The sequence below is a fragment of the Galendromus occidentalis genome, unplaced genomic scaffold, assembly GCF_000255335.2.
Source record: "Galendromus occidentalis unplaced genomic scaffold, Mocc_1.1 scf7180000076770, whole genome shotgun sequence".
NCBI lineage: Eukaryota > Metazoa > Arthropoda > Arachnida > Mesostigmata > Phytoseiidae > Galendromus > Galendromus occidentalis.
The window spans coordinates 73747-95096 of NW_003804759.1; the positions used below are offsets into that span (position 1 = coordinate 73747).

The 21350-nt window shown below is 51.5% G+C and overlaps 4 protein-coding genes across 4 annotated transcripts; 1 reads left to right on the forward strand and 3 right to left on the reverse strand.

Moving 5' to 3' along the window:
* Nucleotides 1-749: 749 nt before the first annotated feature.
* Polr3C (RNA polymerase III subunit C) lies at nt 750-2370 on the reverse strand. Its single transcript, XM_029110563.1, has one exon. It carries the CDS (start codon nt 2229-2231, stop codon nt 750-752), a length of 1482 nt encoding a protein of 493 aa, XP_028966396.1. The 5' UTR covers nt 2232-2370.
* Nucleotides 2371-2871: 501 nt separating this feature from the next.
* On the reverse strand, nt 2872-4134 carry LOC100906341 (transmembrane protein 177). The gene is made up of 3 exons (XM_029110564.1): nt 4117-4134; nt 3400-3906; nt 2872-3282 (listed from the first exon to the last, which is right to left on the reverse strand). Exons 1-3 carry the CDS (start codon nt 4132-4134, stop codon nt 2872-2874), a joined length of 936 nt encoding a protein of 311 aa, XP_028966397.1.
* Nucleotides 4135-10137: 6003 nt separating this feature from the next.
* LOC100906486 (CD109 antigen) lies at nt 10138-17165 on the forward strand. Its single transcript, XM_029110565.1, has 10 exons — nt 10138-10187; nt 10529-10710; nt 11698-11965; nt 12076-12643; nt 12747-13620; nt 13747-13897; nt 14562-15046; nt 15134-15536; nt 15625-16834; nt 16922-17165. The coding sequence occupies exons 1-10, from the start codon at nt 10138-10140 to the stop codon at nt 17111-17113; spliced, it is 4383 nt and encodes a 1460-aa protein (XP_028966398.1). The 3' UTR covers nt 17114-17165.
* A 1133-nt stretch (nt 17166-18298) lies between these two features.
* LOC100906631 (monocarboxylate transporter 9) lies at nt 18299-20177 on the reverse strand. Its single transcript, XM_018638246.1, has 2 exons — nt 19682-20177; nt 18299-19537 (listed from the first exon to the last, which is right to left on the reverse strand). The coding sequence occupies exons 1-2, from the start codon at nt 20175-20177 to the stop codon at nt 19107-19109; spliced, it is 927 nt and encodes a 308-aa protein (XP_018493762.1). The 3' UTR covers nt 18299-19106.
* Between the last annotated feature and the right edge of the window lie 1173 nt (nt 20178-21350).

Genomic DNA, 21350 nt, shown 5'->3' on the forward strand with positions numbered 1-21350 from the left:
GGTCGGATTCCGCACTCTCGTGCAAGCTCTTCTCTCCGACAAAAGAAGGAGCCATTCAATCGACGGGTCGTTCAAATAGAGGCGTCTCATGCAAAAAAAGTGGCAGTCACTTTTTCGAAGAGACGCCTCAAATTGCTCCAATCAAAATTCTGTGACGTCCTCTAAGGGGTTGGGCTTTATTCAGGGAATCGCCTAAAACAATATGAATACTCCCCGTGTCCGCCGGTCCCGGGAGTATGCACTGGTGTCGCTGAAGGCAAATGACTCCCGAATCTTTTTGCCCCCCCCAACTGAGAGATTGCTTAATGGTCAACCAGCATGGTGTCACGGGATGCTATACACTCCGAAAGCCCTCGCCTTGGGGCCTCGGATTGATTTAATTCGCGATGGGACGTTTTTTTCTTCCCTCAGAATGATGTCTTGTCGAGTTTTCTGTCTCCGCTGTTGAAGGCTATCTAGTCCAATCAGAGATTCGGAGCCGAGTGCCCGCATCGGTGTGCTTATCGGCAGGTAGAGATGCTAAGCCCCGAGAAACCGCATCGCTATTGTTTGCGATCCCGAGCACATCCAGCTGCCACACGGTATTGCTCATGGAAATGCTGAGAGACTAGTCCTGGTTCAGAGGGTCCGTTCATCTGCTGAGCGACGGTCGTATTCTCGGGAATTTCTTGGATCAATGATAGTTTCTTGGGCACAGCCGAAGAATCAAGAAAGGGGAGCATTCGTCATCTAGCTTGCCAAAGAGTGACTTAGCTCTCGGTGAATGTCATTGACGCTTGTTTGAGCATGATGAGTTCCCTGCACAGACTCTGTTGTTGAACACCCGTCTGGAGCAGTTGCTGCCTTAGAATATGGAGGGTTTGACGTTCTGGCCTCGTCAGGCTAGCCCACAAGTGAGTGATCTCTTCGGAATCGTCCAGTGTTCTAGCGAATTTGTCCAAAGTCTTGTATTTGTTCAGCAAAACACGATGAGTATCAGCAATCTCTTTACGCTGTATGAGGACATTGAAAATCGCTTGTTCCCAGCGATTCTCGAGCAGTCTTGCGAGGCCAAGGTAAGTAGATCTGTACCTTGGTTCTTGACGATGGGTGTCGCCCGCGGTGATGTTTTCCACTCGTTCGAGGAAATTGTCGTTTTCAAGAGTGTACACGATACATTTCGCTTCCTTGGGACAGATTAGGGTTTGTTTCTGGATCGCTTCGATTTCACTCGGCCCATGGAAGAGTAGCATGCCCAGAATGCACGATGCGTGATGTCCATGTCTCTCTGAAGCATACCGCAGAGCTGTCTGTCGGAGCCAGATCCGTATCGCTAGTTCCCAATCGAGAATATAACAATTAGCTTGATTCGGATCCTTCTTCAGAATCAAAATGTCATCCTGACTCCTGTACTGGGTGTTGCGCGGCACGAAAGTCAAGGTTTTCAAGCACTGCAATATCTCATTCCTTGAGACCCTGAACTTCTTCTCCACCATGTTGATGATTTCGTCTTGGTGGACAGAGGCAGAGGTCCTCAGCATCTTCCCTTCATCTCCTCCTTTCTTCGTCTCGAGAACACGAATGACGCAACGTATGATGTTCTTCGTATAAGGATGGCAATGCAGCATTCCCACGATTTCAGTGATAATTTCATTGCGTTCCTGCTCGAAGAACCTACGATTATTCAACGAGTACATGATACCGTCGGTCAGGGTCTGATTGTAGGAGGCCAGGAGCGCGCGCGAGCCTTTCTCATCCCGATGGATCAGATGCTTCTCGAACAAGGGCGAGGTTATCAAGAAGTTTGTCTCGAACATATCATTGATAACCTTTTGAACTTCCGGTCGAGGTCTGTCGACTCTGTCCTTGACAATATCAACAGCCTCGGGGGCCGTTAATTGGCCGTGCAAGGTGAATTCATGAGCTAGCTCGCGTCCGACCTCCCCGAAGAGTAAATTCGCCCGATAGATGAAGCCCGCGCAATGTATTATGCTGAAAACATCGTCGATGGACATCCGGAATTGTGTTCTCGACTCTTGGTTCCGATCGATCTGAGCCGTCACTAGACCATTCTGCAAGAGGCACATCAAGCTCTCCTTGATTTTGCCTCTCGGATACTGCACGACTCGTTGTTGTAGCTGTGGTAGGGTCAAACTGTGGTTTCGAAGCAACTGATGAGCCACAGCACTCACGATCGGTCCGTAGAAGTCGGTGAGGATGAATTCGGCTATCTGAACACGCCTACTGGTCATTTTTACCAAGCAGCTTCGAGGCTCATGGACCCACTCAGAGCTTGGACTCCGAGCTCAGGGACGTAGTCAGTAAAAGCCCGCTCTGGAACACGCGCCTTCCTCAAACACGTGCCGGCAGCCGGCGGTATGGTGGTTGTTTCGCTTCACCTACTTCCCCGGACTTGTCGTCTGCTACGAGCCTGCTCTCTCAGCTCGCGTGGCGGCTGATTTCCGGGGTACATAGTCCTAGGCGGGCAGGCGCCTCTGATCAATTGCGATACACCGTGATAAATGGAATCGATGCTGTAGGCATGTTGGAGAGTTGCTCGAGTGAATCCCGAAATTTCCTCGGACAAAATTGACATTCCTCCCCAAATATTCTGATCGGAGAGATCGACGGGCATCCTGAGCTCAGGTATCAGTTCCTGATAGTCGGCCGGATTGACACAGCAACGGGGGATAGCAGGGCACCCTGCGGTACTGGAACAGGCCGAGAAGAGATCGGAGAATAAATGGAAATGCCCATACACAAATAGAGGAGATACTAAGATTCTTGAGAACCAAGAGTAGGAGGTGTTGAGCCTGCCCAGAGATGGAATCTTGACGTTTACTTAATTTATTGCTTGATTCCCACAGATATGACATACCATCTTACCCTCCCTCACTCCTCTATCTCGTCCTCGTGCGACTTTGCTCGATCTAGGGCAGCGCTGAGAGGGAAGTGAGGCGTTCGAATCAGTGTATTTAGATTGCCTCTCGCTGTGTACTTCGAGGCACCCTCTTTCCCAAGAATTACTCGTAGAGCTTTGTTCCTCACGAGAAGCCTCTCGTAGTACTGTACGGCACCTCGTTTATAGTCGGGCCCAAGATCAATGGCGCGGTCTAGTGCATCTTTCTCTCTGGTATAAGTTGTCATATCTTTGATGTAGATGTATCCTGACGCATTGAAGGCAGCACACAGCGAATAGATAAGACATCGGGCCCAGAAAGGAGCCGAGGGTAGTTTCTTGTTGAAGAGTCTCGATGTTATGTAAGTATTCAGAACCGCTCCTGCGGATGCGACCGTGTTCAACTGAAACAAAGTTTTTCCAAGTCATTCCAGGCTCGGATCACCGGGAACCCCCTTTTCGATCTGACTTCTTCAGTCACTAGATTCATGTTCTCCTCATGGGCGTAGTATAGCACTCACTGTGACATGATTACTGTTCGCCATGTAAATGTGTTGGGCGATTGCATATCTCTGTGCTTCATCACTGAAAACGAAGGACTCCTTCAGCAATTTCCCCGCTGGGGACTCCCATGATACAGCGCTTGGTTCCCCGACAAGCGCGAGTTCCCTTATTGGTACATCCTCAACGCTTTCGAACGCGAACGTAGCGGGAATGCCTAGTATCGCCCCGTATCCGCTCTCAGGAGTTCCCGCGAACATCGGATCCAATGTTGCAACTTGGAAAAAGCTGATGTGGTCCTTGAAACGATCATTGATTTTGACGTCGAGCAGAGCTTTCCGGGCACGTCGCTGGATCTTGTCATCCAACTTCCCCGGGAAACCGTTCTGGTAGAATTGCACCACTTCCTTATATTTGTCGATGTATATCGTATGAGGCAGCCAACCGAAGGCGAAGCCTCCGGCGGTGGCAACGGCGGCGAGCCCGGCTCCCACCCTCACACCCAGGGGCGTCGCAAAGAAAGACATCTGGAAATACACACACGGATCATGATAATGATCAAACTGCTCTCCGAGATTTCAATCGAATTCGGATCACCGTAGCTCTCACCTTCGGCCGGACCTCAAGGGAGCCTCTTATCGATTCGCTGCCTCCGAGCAAGTCCACGCAGGTTCTCAGTTTCCAAACTCCCTTCAGGAGGCCGCGCGCGATTCGGAGCGCTTCACCTTGTGTCTCACCGGCGAAAAGAGAGTCATCTGTGCTGGGTTTACAAACAAGCAGACGACAGAGGCGCGCGCGACGCAAGACAGGGGGAAAATCTCAATCATTATTATCATTTGTTATCATGTTCTGATATGCATCAATATTTGATCATCGAGACTATTATCCGAACCGTGATGATGATACTCCCCGATTTTCCCATTGATCTAGCTCAGGGGTGTACAGCTTCGAGTGCCTCGCGGGCCACATTCCCAGTCTGAACTCTGAACGTGTTTGGCTGGACGCAAGGAACGTCGATGCCGCGATTCCAAGGAAAAATGCCCAATGCATTCCCTGATTTATGTCGTTCCGATGCCCATCCCCGCTCAACTAGGCTTCGGAGGATCTATTATATCATCGACTGGAGCAATATATTATCAATATCCGCCTTGAAGTGGGTTGACGCTATTCGGAAAACGAGATCGAATCATCGTGCTTTGAAGGCGCCCGGAGTCGGGACCTATCTGGACTTAGGATGCTGGAGCTTCATTCATGAATGTACGTTGAGCAGAAGAGTGGAATAATTCAAAGAGTATGATCTCGGAGCTTTTGTAATCTTTCTTCGTCGGGGAATCTGTGATGGGCGAGGAGACAATCTCTTCTGCAACTCGATTTTGACGTTTCTTGGTGAGAAGCAAGACATTTCAGGCGGCTTCCGTGCGAGGAATTCCTCCGCTCATTAGTGTGTTACGATCTACGAAGCACTGGAACTCGGTCTCCGAAGCCTCGAAATTCGAGAATCGTCTACAAAACTCTTGCGGAAGCGCTTCATGCGGTTTTGGATTGATCGTCGTGAATACCCGGGAGAGCGTCGCGGACCGCGGAAAATTGCGCTGCGGGCCGCGCTTCGTGCACCCCTGATCCAGATCCATTTATCCGAATAGGTTAAACGCAGGCTGACTCGTTCGCCCTCGAGGCCGACAGCTCCGGGAGGAGCGACCGACTCTGCTTACTCTCGCGTCCGCTGGCACTGGACGCTACTGAGCTAGATTCAGATTGAGCGCAGACCGGGAAACCGTTTCAGGGGCATTCCCAATTAGATCCGCCCTCGGGGCTTGTATGATCCGTTGAGCCCACAATCGATAAGCTCTCTTCCAGGGAGTTATCCCATTGGAAAGAACCCTTGACGGTCCGTTTTATACTCTCCGGACAGCCTACTCCAGCCGCCCGATCCTCAGAAGCGAAGAATGATCACAGCTGAAGGAATACAAACCGAGGTTGACGCCTCGTGAAGATCCTAAGCTTCCAAAGGAATCGGATTCGGCATTCCCTTCCCTCACGCCGTACTGGGTACTTGCGGGAATCGTGTTGTCCGCATACGAGCATCGACCGCCGTACCGAGCGGAGATTCCACTGGAGAATTGGGACGAGCAGTGACTGACACGACCTCGTATTCGTCGAATAAGATCTTCGAGAAGAGGGGCCTCTCGACCGGGGATCTTCATTGAGATTCGGAGCGTCTTTGGACGAGCCTCGATCGAACTGGGGTTCGGAACCCTGCTGCGAGGACAAAGTTGATTATGCAGAGCCTGTTTTTTCACCATGTGACTCGTGAAACAGTCTCGGGTATCGAGAGATTGGACTGATCGAGGAAAAATCGAAGAGGGAAAACTGTCTGCCGTTTCGATACACAGCCTTCACTGGATCCGCTCTCGTTATTTACTCCACGAGATGAGACGGCCCGATCCCTCTTGGTTTCGGGCTGGTTGCCCGAAATCACGAGGCTGTGGTGGCATTTCTCAGATCGTGATCGAATCGACCAGGACAGAAAAGGGCATGCAAGGTACGTAGGTCTGCAGTTCCGATCGCTCAACATGCACAAATATAGCTCATCTCCGATGGAAGACGTTCGACCTCAGCGCTCGCGTACGATGAAAACTCGACCCGCAACATGACCGGATGAGATCGCTAGAGGATCGAGCAATGCTCTTGAGCGTGTCTTCTATCCAGCGGCGGATCCTCGAATTTGCCGCCCCCAGGCTTAATCAGGACCGCCGCCCTGATGCAACCCATCTGGGAATGAATCCCGGTTCTTCCCGGCGCTTGCTTCAAGTTCTCAAGATTTCTCTTCTATCCCATGAAAAGCCTGAGGATCCGTCGACTTGAAAATCGTCTCCACATATTCAGTCAATCCCAGAAAAAGAGAAAAAATTAATTCTCAAAATAGTTGATCGGGTATCCAAGAAATTATGTCTCGCTGTTCGTTTTTGAGACGGCTCCTCGCCCTTCATAGAGAGTTAGAGTCGATGTCTTCGTCTCGATCTCGAACGAAATCACTGAGTGAGTTGTCGAGGATCACAGAAGATCCAACCAGGATTCCGCCGCCCCGAAAACTGCCGCCCCAGTCCATAGCCTTCTAAGTTCTAAGCCTACTGGGTAAATCCGCCACTGCTTCTACGTAACGACGAATCTCTCACCTACATGCCCTTGAGGGGCTGCTCCGGCTTCCCCGTGACGCCTACGTAAACATCGGTGGCGCCGTCTGGTGTGACTTCGATGAAGTCAAGTCTCTTTCCCATGAAGTCGTGGGCAGCGGTGAGTCTTTATTGAAGACAGCGCAAAGTGAGAACGTCAAGCAAAACTTTGACTTATATCCGAAGTACGCTCACATTGGGCCGCCATCGGTAACAAGCATAGACGGGCCGTTCATCTACGACGGTAAGTCGGACTTCTCTAGGAATCTGGATGAACACCAAGTGTGAGGAGCATGTCGAAGTCTTCGCCTCTAGAGCTCCCGAGTGACAGAATGTCGACGGAGAATGGGCGAATGAACTCAAGATCCGACCAGAGTCTCCGTGCCGCGCTTATCATTTGTGATGAGCACCGGTATGTAACCTCAAGCTTCGTTTGTGGATTTTTCGTTTCATCGTCTGCAACTCGAGTCACGAGACCCCGCAGCTTCATTGTCGGCGTGTATCACCGACCGGATTCCGACCGATTGATTCTCTCACCTCGGCGGTCCGGCCGAAAATTAGGCCAGCAGGAAAGCAGAACGCAGAACCACATTCTTAACATGTCGCTCTATCGATGGGAGCCATCAGCGACACGGATCGGGCGAGCAGTCGCGACTCGACGTGAGTGACGGAGAAGGTTATTCCTGATATCTGTCTTCGTCGATGATGAGCGGGATCTGCAAGTCTTAGTTAAAAGACGTTTTCTGGATATGAAATTCATTCGCGTTCTCGTTCTCGAAATTCATGCGGCAGATTCATGCGGGCCTTGTGGAGAAGAAATATCAGATTTCCCTCGGGGATGTTCACAGTGAGGAGATCGTGGAGCTATCCGCGACCGCTTGTCGAGGTTCCCTGGTCTCTTCACCGGTTGGGTCGAGAGAGCGAAGTACAGTCTCGTTTCTGGGCGCTCCGGAGAAAGCCGCAGATCGATATGAAATCGACGACAGTCAGCCAAAGTTTCGAATATCTTCTCCGTGACATTTTCTTTTACCATGGGCAGCCTGTGCAAGTCGAAGTGTGCTGCTTGGAAGGGCTTGTAGCTACGCAGCTACCGAAGAATGCCTATCGAAGATACGGTCACTTGGAAGTCGATATATTCTTTCCAAGAAATGGGATAAGCATGCCCGCGATCAATGCTGTGAACCCTAAAGCTCAGGGCGGTACGTGGCTGTCAGGCGCATGCCTCCCGTGTGTTCAAGCGCCTTTTTGTCGAATACTTCGTTCGGGGAAGCCTGCGTCGACAGAGGCTCCTCAAGCAGGAATGACCGTAAACGGAAATGCTGGAGCGGAGCTCGCTCCTTGAAGCGTGGGCCATCAGCCACACTACAGAAAAGCCGCTTTGCTCGGGAATATCGTTGACGGTTGTCTGCCCACCGAGCTGTACGTAGAATCCTTCCGTTCTTCGCCGAATCCTGACTCCTTATCTGGGAGGACATTTTGCTGGCAGAAAATGTACGCTGAGCATAAGGCTCTCGGATTGAAATCAACGTGTATCGTTGGGATTATTTCCGAATAACTCGGAGCAGGTAACCCTTTCGTCCGGATGCAGCAAGACGCAGGACCCTCCAATCTCAAAATGCGCGCGACGCCGCAACATCCCGGACACATCTTGGATTTCCCCGACGGGGGGTACCTCGATCCTGATCGAGGTTTCCTAGAGGCGGGAAAGCATGTCCTTTTCCCTGCCGGTGCTTTTTCCCAGTCGCCTGTGAAGCTAGGAAGGGGAAGCACAACTCTCTCTCGTTGATGCGCGTTGTAGCTAAACGAATACTTTCACATCTCAACACGGATGATGGAGCACAGACACGTCATTTAGAATGATATGCATACTAAATCGAATTCCGGGACGGCGAAGACTCAATTCCAAGGTCACCTACGTATATGGAGCCTTTCTGGTCTACAACTGGCGGCTTGATGGGTTGGGTGCATCCCCCGAATATGCGGCGTTGAGCTCTGAGGTAGGTCCGATCCGAATCCCACCCCGAATCCTAAACGATTCGCATTAAAACCGGGAATGTATACGCTCCGAGACACGCTCGAACCACCTACCTTGAGAAGACTGAAATGAACCTCCTCTCAGTCAGTGGTGCTCACTGGAAGCGGGGAGCGACGTGTCCGCTCGGACGGGAACTGATCTCACCTCTAGAAGAATGATAATTTGCGCTCACGATACACGTTTGCGCTCCATCTGCCAGCGGGATCAGAAACTAAGTTCCAAGGTGAAGGCCTGCGTTTCGGGCTGTTTGCCATTGGCGTAGCGAGTCCCACGCTCCCTGAGATGAGTCCGATCCAACTAAGAAACGACGACACTTCTCCTCAATAGTGATTTGCACAGCTCGGGCATTGTTCACCCGAGAGGATTCGATACTCCAATGCCTCCAGAGCTTCGCGAGGAGCAGGCTGGTACTGTGGGCCCGTTGAAGTGGACATGCGATCAATCTTTTCTGTGCTGCAGGCCGTGAAAAAAACAATGGACCATCCGGGGACACGCACCTCGAAAGCGGCTGGGCATCTCCCAATGGCAAACCGGCTCAGATCGATCCTACGGTGAAGAGTAAGGGCGCTCGGGAACCTCATTAGCTAGCAGGGCTCGAATAATTTTCCTGACGAGTCCGGTGAATCGTCGGAATAGGTTCGAGCGACTTCACCTTCGGTTGTACATTTCGGTGCCCACATCGCTTCCCTATAGCGGTATCCGCTGGTGACATCTTCCGTTACAAAGGAAGGACTTAACAAAGAACAGTCTACGTAAGCGATTGTGACTCATTGTGAGGGAAATAGCGGGTGGCCCGTCGGAAGCAGCGGATATCATGTAGGCGGAACTAGCTTTGATTCGCGAATATCCTCAAGATGGATAGTCTTACACGCAATCCTACGAAGCTCCGGTTCCTTTTGTTGATGCTCAACACTGGATGGGGAGCTTCGCTTCACAAGTGACAATAGGAGCTGCGAACTGGCTCCGCGACACCAGTAGGAATCATTCGCAGGAGTTATCTTTCGGCGACTCACCAACTATCTGCATGAGGCTCGTTTGGGCGACGCTGTTCCCCTCGATGGGAAAAGCCGGGAATACAGAAGTCTCTACATACATATGTCGGAGTGGATCACGGGGCTGACGTCACCGAGTGGGCCCAGAAATTCACGTTGTCATTGAGTCAGATTTTTTTTCAAATCCCTGTCCCTCTTAGTCATCACCGCAGTGGGCAATCTAGTCAAGCTGTTTCGCCATGTGGGCGAACGTGCGTGGACGGCCGCCATCCGTCCGGGGAGTCCTTGATTCGTTGAAGAAAGATGTCATGACAATAAGAGCAAACAATTTGCATGCGGTAGTGTCTAACAACGCGGCGATAAACACTTGATCCATGGAGCACGGGGACTGTATCCAAAAAGAAAGTCCGGCCAGACCTTCGAGACTACGACTTCTTGGCCGACGTTCATTGCTCTTCCCCCAGGTATCCGGGAGCAGCGAACCTCGATAAACTCATCGATTGACGAGTATCGCAATTTTTCTCTTTACAGAACAGTCTCGAGCGCGCCGCTAGCGCCATGGCGATCAGTCGCGCGCTCCTGTTTGTGCTTCTTGCCGCTTCGGCCCGGTGAGTATGATGATGTGGATGCTCGTCTTGTTTCTCTTCCGAACGCGGATCCCATGGGTCGAGACACGAGATCCAGAATCCGGTCTTCTGTCGATCTGTTCTCGACCGCGGTTCGACTCATTGGATCTCTGTATCATGTCTCGGCTCCGGGTAACCGGCTCGTTAGGACTGTCCTGTGACTTGGAGCGAGTTCGTCGCGTTCAATGACAGGGCGGGTGTGCCAAAGCAACGGAGGCAAGGGAGGGCATCAGCGGCGGAACAAGCGGAATACAGCTTGTCAGACGTGGAACTCATGGGGTGCGAGGTCCCTGCCCAATATAAGCATCTCGACTTTATTCCAGTTGCCAGCGCGCCAGCGTGTACACGATCGTGGCACCCTCGGTTCTGCGACCGAATGTTATCTACAACGTGGCCGCTTCTGTCGGAGATGTTCCGAATCCCGTGGATATCAAACTGTCGATTCTTGGCAATGACGAGAAAGGCCAGTTCAACTACATTTCCAGAAGTGCTCAAGTCGCTCCTCGTGAGTATCCGTGCTTCGAAAACTTCCAGAACATAAGATGCTGGAGATCTCTTCGTCCGACGATCAGTGCCCGTCAACGAAGCCAAGCCTGCTGCTCTTAAGCAGTGGAGACACCGTGAAGGTCACGAGAGCTCCCCTCGAGAACGATGAGGCGGAGTTCGAGAAGCGAGAGGATGGATCAGGGGTGTCAAATCTGTGGCCCTCGGGCCACATGTGGCCCGCGAGGTCTTTTTTTGTGGCCCGCCACTCTTTCCCCACATACTCGAAGCCGACCGTTTCGAATGAGTGCTTAGAAATTGAATGAGATCGGTGGGATGAATTCCCCCGTACAACCGAACAAACGAGTTTTCCCTCGATTCCCGGAGGCTGGAGAAGCATTCTTCTGTGGACGATAGGCATATATTCTCCTTCTATACGAAAGTGAATTTTCAATGTGGCCCGCGGGCACCTGCAGCGCTCGAACGTGGCCGGCCAAAAATTTAAGTCTGACGCCCCTGGGATAGATCGTCCAAGAAAGCGGTACGACCACTTACGTATACATATCCTGCGGAGTACCGCGCTCCCGTAATGTTCTGCTTTTCTGAGCTCACGGATCACAGACCTCCTAACTGAGCATATTCCTTGATACGGCGGACTTCCCGTGCGTTTGAACTCCTCCTCGGAAACGCTCTCATACCTTCCATAATTGTCGGAACAAACCTCTCATGAGATTGTCTCCTCAGGGGCTCGCTCTATGAGGGCGCTCCTCCGATTGAGTTTCTGATTTTTTATCGGATGCGACACGAAGGAAAACGGTGAACACGTGAGCGCCTGTTTTGGCTCGAGAGAGCATATCTCCCGACGCTCCTCGTTCGGCGTGGGAGACGATTTTTCGTACTGAAAAGCGATTTTGACGGGTGACTCTCAGTCCGGGAATTCGTTGGCTTGGGGTCTTGTTCCATTGATGAGCTGGGGGGAGAATGTCAATAATCTTGTCCTATGATTCAGTGAGGACCGAGCTGATCAGCTTCGAAATCGGAGACTGGAATCCGGGCAACTATTCGCTGAAAGCAGAAGGCACGGGATCGATCCAATTCTCCAACGAAACCTCCCTCGGCTTCGCTCACAAAAGCTACTCGGTGTTCATACAAACCGATAAGGCGGTGTACAAGCCTGGCCAGAAAGTTCATTTTCGAATGATCATAACAGACCCCTTCCTACAACCGAGCGTCACCGGTGCCGTGAACGCTTGGGTCACCGACGGTAAAGGGAATCGGTGAGGCTCTCGAATCCATGAATAACATAATTTTCCTCTCTGTTCCTCCTGCTACATATGATGACGCGCCATATGAGACTTCTACGATGTCTTTCCCCTCCCCCTTCCAGGATACACTCATGGGAGCGCCAGTTCACGACTCGGGGTGTTTTAGGCAATGAGTTCGAGCTATCTGAAAGCCCGGTGCTGGGTGATTGGGCCCTGCACTGCGAAGTTTCGAATCAAAAGTTTTCCAAATCGTTCCAAGTCGCGGAATACGTGCTCCCGACCTTCCAAGTGAGAGTTGAGCTCCCCAAGTATGCCACGTACAATGAATCGGATGTTGTTGCTACCGTGAAAGCCGCCTACACATACGGGAAACCCGTGAAAGGATTAGTCACGTTGACCGTAACGCCCCGGACGCGATACCAACAGATACGACCAAGACCATACGAGCAGTTCCAAACGAAAGTCCCGATTGACGGTGAGGTGAACATACCGCTCACCATCACCAGGGACCTCCAGCTCAAGACAGATTTCTTCCAAAGAGAAATCGAATTCTTCGCTCTTGTCGAAGAAGAGCTGACTAGTCGGAAGTACAACTCCACCAGTTACATGCCGATATTCGACAAAGCGGTGCGCATCCAGCTGATAAAGACCTCCGACACTTTCAAGCCCGGTCTCAAATACACGTTGTTCGTGAGTATTCCCTGAGAACATCGGCGTTCTCCAATCATTGGTTGCTTCGAATGGATTCCATGCGTTGTCGTAAGCATCGATCCATTGAAGTTTCTATTTCCAGTTGAAAGTATCTTACCAGGATGACACACCGGTCCAGGACCCCGAGAATCAGATCATCCTCCGTTACGGTTACAACTACGAGGAAGAACAATGGACCGAGCAGAAGCATTGGATTCCACAGAGCGGAATCATTCGTCTGGAGTTGGTTCCACCGAACGAACCGACGACTGTAGTTCTGGGAATGCACGCGGAATACAAAGGCCAGATCTTCTATCTCGACTCCATTCTGCCGGCGAAATCGCCGTCGAACTCCTTTATTCAAGCGAGGCTGATGTCTCCGGAGAATCCTCGAGTCAATGACAGGTTGGAGTTCGAGGTCAATTCCACCTATCCGCTCGACCATATCACCTACGAAATCATGGGACGGGGCGACATTGTGTCGGCTTCTACGATCACCCTGCGTAACGAGACGACGTTCCGTTTTGTCGTCGTTGCATCCTTCAAGTTGGCACCGAAAGCACGTCTAGTCATATCCTCGATTGCGAAGAACAAGGAAATCGTAACCGACAGTGTCAACTTCGACGTGAGCGGTATTCTCCGAACGCCCGTCGACATCAAGGCGAGCGTGAGTCAGACGAAACCCGGCAGCCGTGTCGAGGTGACCGTATCGACGACGCCATCCAGCTACGTAGGAATTCTAGGCGTCGATCAGAGTGTCCTCCTGTTGAGAACTGGGAATGATCTGTCAGAAGCACAGATTGTGAACGAGCTCGAAAGCTACGATGCCGGCAAGAAGGCGAAAGTGTGGCCTACGTATTACAGGCGACGCAAACGTCGGTCGCTCTGGTATCCTGGCTCCTACACGGCCGGCGAACAGTTCAGAGATGCTGGCATGATAGTGCTCACCAACGGTTTTGTGTTCGATCAAGACGAAGGTAAGACCCGCTGCCAATAGACCTGTTGCGGTCGAAGACGCGCCTGCTCGTCGATTGCTCTTTCAATCGGCCGGCCTCTTTCCGATGCGTGCAATAACTCATGCGTGAATGTACGCTTACTCACAGCTCAATTCCGCTCCTCGGAGCTGCAAGATGAAGAGGAGGGCTTGCAGCTCGCTTCCCATGACACTTTACCAGATTCCGCGCTTGAGGAAAGCTCTGTCCGCTCCCGGCAGAATTTCGCGGAGACATGGCTCTGGAAAGACCATACCTCCAGGTAACTTTCTGCCATAGGTATCGTCCATAACAAACACCGCGAAACCGTGCCTCCATGCTGCTTGACGGGATGGTCGGTCCAGATCTAACGCAATTCTCCTTTCCTCGACGCTTCCGAGATTATCCGGAACGTATGGATGACGATTCCGATCTCGGTCAAGTCGGGAGCACGCTGCGTTTCAAATCACCCTCGCTTCTGAATTCTTTTCTTCTTCCTCGCTGGCTGAATTAGATCGCCTTTTTCGCCTCAAAGCTTCCGATGTTTGGCATTCATGCGTTTCGCAAGTATCCCATGAAGTTCATCAGCATTTGCACTCTCTTCAGTCGAGGGTCGGGATAATGTTATCAGACTCGATACGAACACGCTGACAAATCAACCTTTGCCTCCGTCTGGTTTGCCGGAGGCACCCGACGTGGAGCCGGGTCGAATCCGTTTGAGATCACGGTTTCCCGAAACATGGATGTGGACAAACACGACAACCAGGTTTGTGTCGAGACCGGAAACGTTTCAATCCCGCTGGTTCTGGACCGACATCCATCCATCCGTCGATTGTTACATCGAGGGAACACGGTGTCTCGATTGTCCTCATCTGTATACGACTCATTACGTATTTCTCGAAGCAATGTCTATGATTCGACTTCAGAATCTCCCTTTCTCTTCGCAGCACCGACGGGCGTGCCGTCATCTCAGAGATCATTCCGGACACGATCACGTCCTGGATAGTGACGGCTTTCGCGATGGACCAGACCACAGGGCTCGGGATAGCTCCGACGGCAGCGAAAGTGACGACCTTCAGGCCCTTCTTCGTCACGGTATCCTTGCCGTATGCGGTGAAGAGGGACGAGTCGATCGCTATCCAATGCGTTGTGTTCAACTACGGGAACAAGGCGATTGAGGCGGATGTGTTTATCGACAACTCGAAGAAAGATTTCATTTTCACCTCGGCATCGACCAAACCCGACAGGAAAAAGATCACTATTCAGCCACAGAACGGCTCACCCGTCTCGTTCCTAATCACGCCCACCAGACTCGGTTACATCGATATCAAAATAACGGCTAGCCATGGATTCGGCGGAGACTCGGTTCTGAAGAAACTTCTCGTTCAGCCCGAGGGATCGACCCAATACTTTAACAAGGCTATTTTATTGGGTAAGAAGATCATTGAGTGATTGTCGTACGCTGAGCGGGTCGTCCGCCGACCCGGATGAGATACTTTGAGATCACTGTTGATTTCAGAGCGGCGAAACTCTCAGGCTGCCCCTTCGCAGTACAATGTCAGCGTTTCATTCCCCAAGAACGCCGTCCCGGGCTCAGAAAGAGTTTATCTGACCGCCGTAGGCGACATCCTCGGACCCTCAGTGAACAATTTGAAAGATTTGCTGAAGATGCCTCATGGGTGTGGCGAGCAGAATATGCTCGATCTCGTGCCGAACATCGTTCTTCTGGACTACTTGAAAGCCTCGAAGAGACTCACGCCCCAGCTGGAAGCTCAGGCTCAGAAGAACATCGAGCACGGTTATCAGAAGCAGCTCACCTACAAGCATGATGACGGTTCTTTCTCGGCCTTTGGCAATGTTGACAAATCTGGCAGTTCCTGGCTGACTGCCTTCGTCGTGAAATCACTCGCACACGCGAGAGAGTGAGTTGCCCGGCTGATCCGATGTAGAAATGGTTCCGGAGCAGGCGCGACGGAACCCCGTGGTTGAGTCTCAGGTATTCCCTTCCAGGTACATCAGAGTCGACGAGCTAGTGTTGAAGAACGCGACGGAATGGCTGATGGAGCAACACTTGCCCGACGGTAGCTTCAAAGAGCCGGGCCAAGTGATTTACAAACCGATGCAGAGCGGCGCCGGGAGCGGTGCTGCGCTCGCGGCATACATCGTCATCGCCCTGTCGGAAGCTCGTGTGCGCAACGAGTACCCCGATAAGATTCGTCAATCCGAGGAGTTCTTACTCAGAGAGCTGCGAACCACGGCGGACCCGTATGTGACAGCCCTCATAACCTACGCACTGCATATCTCGAACAATCCGAACAAAGACCAGGCCTTCTTCAAACTGCAATCACTGGCGAGCCGTGAAGATCAACTCATTTATTGGAAGGATCCCAGTGTCACTCATAATATCACCGACTACGACCTCCATCAGACTGACTTGTTCTTCAAGCGTCATTTCAAAGATATCGAAATGACCGCCTACGCGCTCTTATCATTGATTAGTAGGGGCGACACCGGTCAAGCCATTCCAGTCATGCAATGGCTCATTAGTCAACAGAACAGCAACGGCGGTTTCACGTCGACGCAGGATACTATAATCGCGATCGAAGCCCTGTCTCGAATAGCGGCAACAGTGGCTTCTCCGACGATTTCGATCGACGCTACAATCAAGTTCGGTCAGATCGGCGGCTCGAGAACACTTCGGATCGACTCTAGGAACGCACTCGTTCTACAGAAGCTCGAGTTACCTTCCGACTTAAAATGGGTCGAAATCGAAGCGACCGGCTTCGGCACGGCTGTCGTCCAGGTGTCGTGGGAGTATAATCTCATGGTGACTTCCGAGGAGCCGACCTTCTACCTTAACCCGCAGCTGGACAAGACCTCAACCGAGAGTTACATGCAGCTCTCGGTTTGCACGCACTACCGCGGTGAAGGAAACGCTACGAACATGGCTGTCATGGAGGTGGGCCTGCCTTCGGGATACGTATTCGATTACGATACTTTGAGTTCCATCCATCGGACTAACGATGTGCGACGAGTGGAGTCGAACGACGGAGACACGAATGTGGTCATTTATTTCGATCGCGTCACGAAAAATGAACTCTGCGTCACCGTGCCCGCGCATAGGGAATACGCCGTCGCGCACCAGAAACCCGCACCTGTGAAAATCTACGACTACTACAACCTCGCCAACTCAGCGAGGATATTCTATCATCCCAAAAAGGTATGATTACCCCCGCTTGTAAATCCCTTCGTCAACTGCTATTGAGACTTCAGGCGCTCGTTCCAATGATTCTTTCCTCTTTGTCAGGCTCGTATTTGCGACATCTGCGTGGAGGACGAGTGCTCGGATTCGTGTAACGACGTGGAAGCTACGTTCGAACGTGAGACCGCCGACGGGGATCTTGCGGAGCCTGACGCATCAGCTACCTTAGCGGCGCCGTCAATCACAGCTGTAGCTATCCTTGCCATAATGCTGCTGCTGTTACAAAACGCTCGATGAGAGAGCTCGGTTCGACGACTTCGATGAGCGTGTACATGGAGGTGCTGATGGTCGATTGAGCTTTAAGCGACGATGTAGCGAAAACACTCGAGTGATCTTGAGATTGATGCATTGTACATATTATGTCGTCTATAAGTGTTCCGGAAACCGGCACCGCAAACATCGAACGGAGTTCCCGGCGAGGCCGAGAACAGAACGACGAGCGTCTATGTAGAATAAATGAACGAATGAATGTATGTATGAGCGGCTCTGCGAATCGGTCTTTCGAGTTTGCTCCTTTTAGCCTCATCATCTCATGATGCGAACATATAATCTGATGCTTGTGAGACATGCAACCCACCATGGGAGAGGCACAACGGCTCATGCCTCGGTCGCGAAAATTCGTCGCAACTCTCCGACTCGGGAGGGAACGTGGGCGGTGCTCCGGTAGCCGCATGAGAAAGCTTTCAACCTCTAGCTGGACTATCCATACTTATAACCAGATAGGGCCCATCACTGGTACACGATTCCTTGGACGGATTCGATCGGGAGGAACCTCGTCGTTGAGTTTCCCCTGCAATGGACTATTTGAGAGAGTAATCGATGATCTTCACGGCTCGTCATCTGTCAGATCATTGATTAGAGAACCCCGAGAACAAAAAGCGGAACCTGAAAGACACTCTGACTCCTGGTCGAAGAATTCGGGAGAAGATCATGTCGGTATCGAGTGAAATCCCTCGGTTGGTGTATTGATTGCAGCCGCCACGGTCGATATGAAGACCTCGTCAGTGTATTATAACGACTCTCGTCGAAACAATTATTACAGCTGTCTTTGAATGCGTGTAAGCTGATTCGATGTCGCGAAATCCGGTCGGAGAAAAGCGCCGAGCAAAGTTTAAAAAGTATCACATTCGTGTACATACAACGAGACGAACATTCGGGAAAGTTCGATCTATCTACCGACTTATCTCGTAGCTACAATTACGCCGAGCAAAATTAGCTCCGCCTTCCGCTTTCTCGAGAATCACCTCGCCCCGTATGAGACATCCAGATAAGCGTCGAGAGACGGCAGTTTCTCATTGTGGCTATTTGCTCTCGGGGTGCCGCGCGAGCCAGCAGGGACGTAACATCACAATCAGGATGAGAGATAAGCTTGTGACTCTCGTACGATGCTATCAATGCACATGATCTCTTAAGTGGTTCGTACATATTATTTATGAGTGGATCGTGTTTACATTTGCCAAGACAGCTTAAGCATTGAAAGATTGGAGCGTCCGGCTTTTCTCGCCTCATCTACGTATCAATGCTCACTCTCGTGTATCCTCAGCTATAATTGCTTGCCTTTCAATCCAATCATAGGGGAAATTTTCGGAGTGGGACGGAGAATAAGCGGAGACAGTAATCTTTGCTCATCATTGTGTATCCAAATGCGGAGAAAGTTCCGATTGGCGTTCCGTGAGAGTTCGACTTTCCCGGAGGAATGGGGATCTCTCGACTCGAAGTGAGAGTAGGAGGACGTGACGAATCGCGCAGACATTACTAGCGCTTGCTCATCGATATATATCGAGCGGGACTGTATTCCTCCCGGACGAATGTATCACCGCTCAGTTACTAACAAAGCCGAGCTGGACTTCGTTTGCTGTTACCTCCTCAAAGTCGTGTTATCATCAAGTACAGATGCTGCCAGAGTTTTCTTTCGCTCTCAAATTGATGGAAGGCAGAGAAACTTCCACCTGAGCTGCTTGCAGTGCAATCCCATCTCTTTCGGCAACCCTTGTTCCAAAATTGATTCGGTTAGATCCCGCTATTCGCCCACCATGGGTTATGGTGCATGATCGAGGTTCTAGAGAACACGGAACAGTTCTGTTCTGCCGTTCTCACGGCTTGCTCCGTGTTTCACTCAGAAAGTGTGCTCACAAGAGAATCCACGCGTATGCATGTGCTCACTAGAATTCGAAATGAATATCACAGGGCCTTGTTTTAACATTTTCGGAGTTCAGGTCGCAGGTATCGTTCAATTCAGTGTCGCTGGTTGGGTGTACACAGCGGATGACGCGGTTGCCGTAGCTGCGGTACTTTTCGAGGATGGTGTTGGCGATGGGCTCAGACGGAATCTCACTCTAGTGGGACTGTTCGAGCGCGCCGGTGAATGGCAAGCCGAAGGCGACGTTAGCGGGCTCTCCCGAAACGGTGTCCTATCGATGGTGTATCGATCGACGACTAGAAATGGCTGGTTTGCCTCGTCGGCGTTGGTCTGGATCATCGAGTCGTGGAGGAAGGTAGCTTCATCGCCTCGCTCTGCGAGCGCGGTGCCCTGATCTATGTGCTCTTCCCCGAGAGGCCGCGGGTCGCAGCTGCACGTCCAGTAATCGGCGACCGGTATCACCAAGAGACCGGATGCCAAGATACTGATCCCACTGATGTAGAACGTGGAGTCGTAGGAACCTGCAAGATCATCGACAGGGATCAGAAATGGAGAGTCACTCGCTGCTGCAGCCGTAAGCATCGGAGGTAGCTGACACATGCGGCGCACGAAACGAAGAACGCGGTCTATGGGACTCGGATCGGATCACAACTGAGGTGACTCACCACTGATGTCGTAAAGCCACCCGGCGAAGGGTGGCCCTATGAGGCTAGCGAGACCTTGGATCATGAGCAATAATCCATACGCGCCAGTGAAATTGTCCAATGATATCAGATTCACGACGATTTCAGGCACGAGAGTGTAATTAGCCGAGATGGTGAAACCGTATATTGCTGACGCTATCGCCAACGGGAAGTACGATTCGAGCAAGGGTATTGCCGCTACGCTCGCACCAGCAATCACCGTGCAAATCGCGTAGAGTAGGCTCGGATCGATCCACGGTTTATCGCCTATATATCCAACGATAACCACACCCAGCGTGTTGAGCACACCGAGGACCGAGATGATGAAGGCGCCGGCACCTTCCTGTACCGACGGAATCGACTTGGCGTGGTCCGGAATGTACACGTACGGATTGTCCACGCAAGCGTTTAGTAGAAAGTTCGAAAAGCAGAACAGTGCGTATCTGAAATGATCAGTAACCTGATAAGAAGCCGCCATCGAGCTCCAATAGCCTATTCCTCTGAGAGAGAGATGGGGTCAACAAGCTGACTATGACCATACGCTATAAACATGTTGTTACCAACCCGCCACGATCAGATGGAAAACGACTTCTATTTCGTTTCACTGGGGTGGACACCAGGGGCAACTTTTATTTTAGAATAACCAGAGCTTGACGGAATCGACCGTGAATCGATTCTCGAGCTGACACTTTCTGACCCGGACTAGTGGCCCGAGGGCGCTGTGTGGATATCAACCTCCTCACCGTATCCTCCTTCCCCTAGAAAGCCCGCGAACGGTTTCCCTGAGTGGGCTCCTATACTTTCCGAAGTCTGTCGTACGTTATACCTAGCATCACCGAACGTGGGTTCGTGACACTCCCCCCCGAATTGGGCCGGGAACCCAATTCCGAAATCTATAGGCTCCGATAACGAACGTTCATTCCTGCCGGGCTGGCCCTCGTGAGCAGATTTCCTCTCTCACAAACTCGAAAACGATATGTGAAATCGAGTCTCCGAGGTTGCGCCATGTTTCTTTTCCGAGCTCGCCGTTTTGATGATCGGTTGTCTAGAAACAATCGCTATTTCTGTAGCGGCTCTAATTCTTCGACGTCTAACGGGTATAGTAGTTGAATCGGTCGGGTAAGCGTTTGTCCGCGACCAGTTAGGATTGTGCACGAGCGCCTACGTGAGTCAGATCCGGCACCTCCGTGCATTCTGAGGATTCTCACCAGCGGCCAGAAACCGCGGGAGGATTTGTCGTCCTTTAAAATGCAAATCTCACCGACTCTCAATGATCGTTGGTTCACCGGCTTCCTGCTGTGTGCCGATCGTAAATGGGTCAGGTACTCTGTGCGGAATCTCTTCCAGAAATCCGTCAGAATTTGTTGCTGGAAACTCCATCGTTTGGAGAACACAACCGCTCCTATGTCTGCTTATGCTTCGGCTCGAATGACATTTCCGGAAAAAATGTATTCCCCTCATAACCGTACATCAAATTTGCCGGTGACAGCGCTTTGATCTCGCTCGGATCAATCGTCGCCGGAGTTAATGGTCTCTGGTTGATGATTGACTCCACACCGCACAGAATAACCTCCAGGTCTCTGAGGTAAGGCTTTGAACTCCCGATTACCCGGTAGAGACATCGCTTAGTGGCCCCCACCATTCTCTCCCA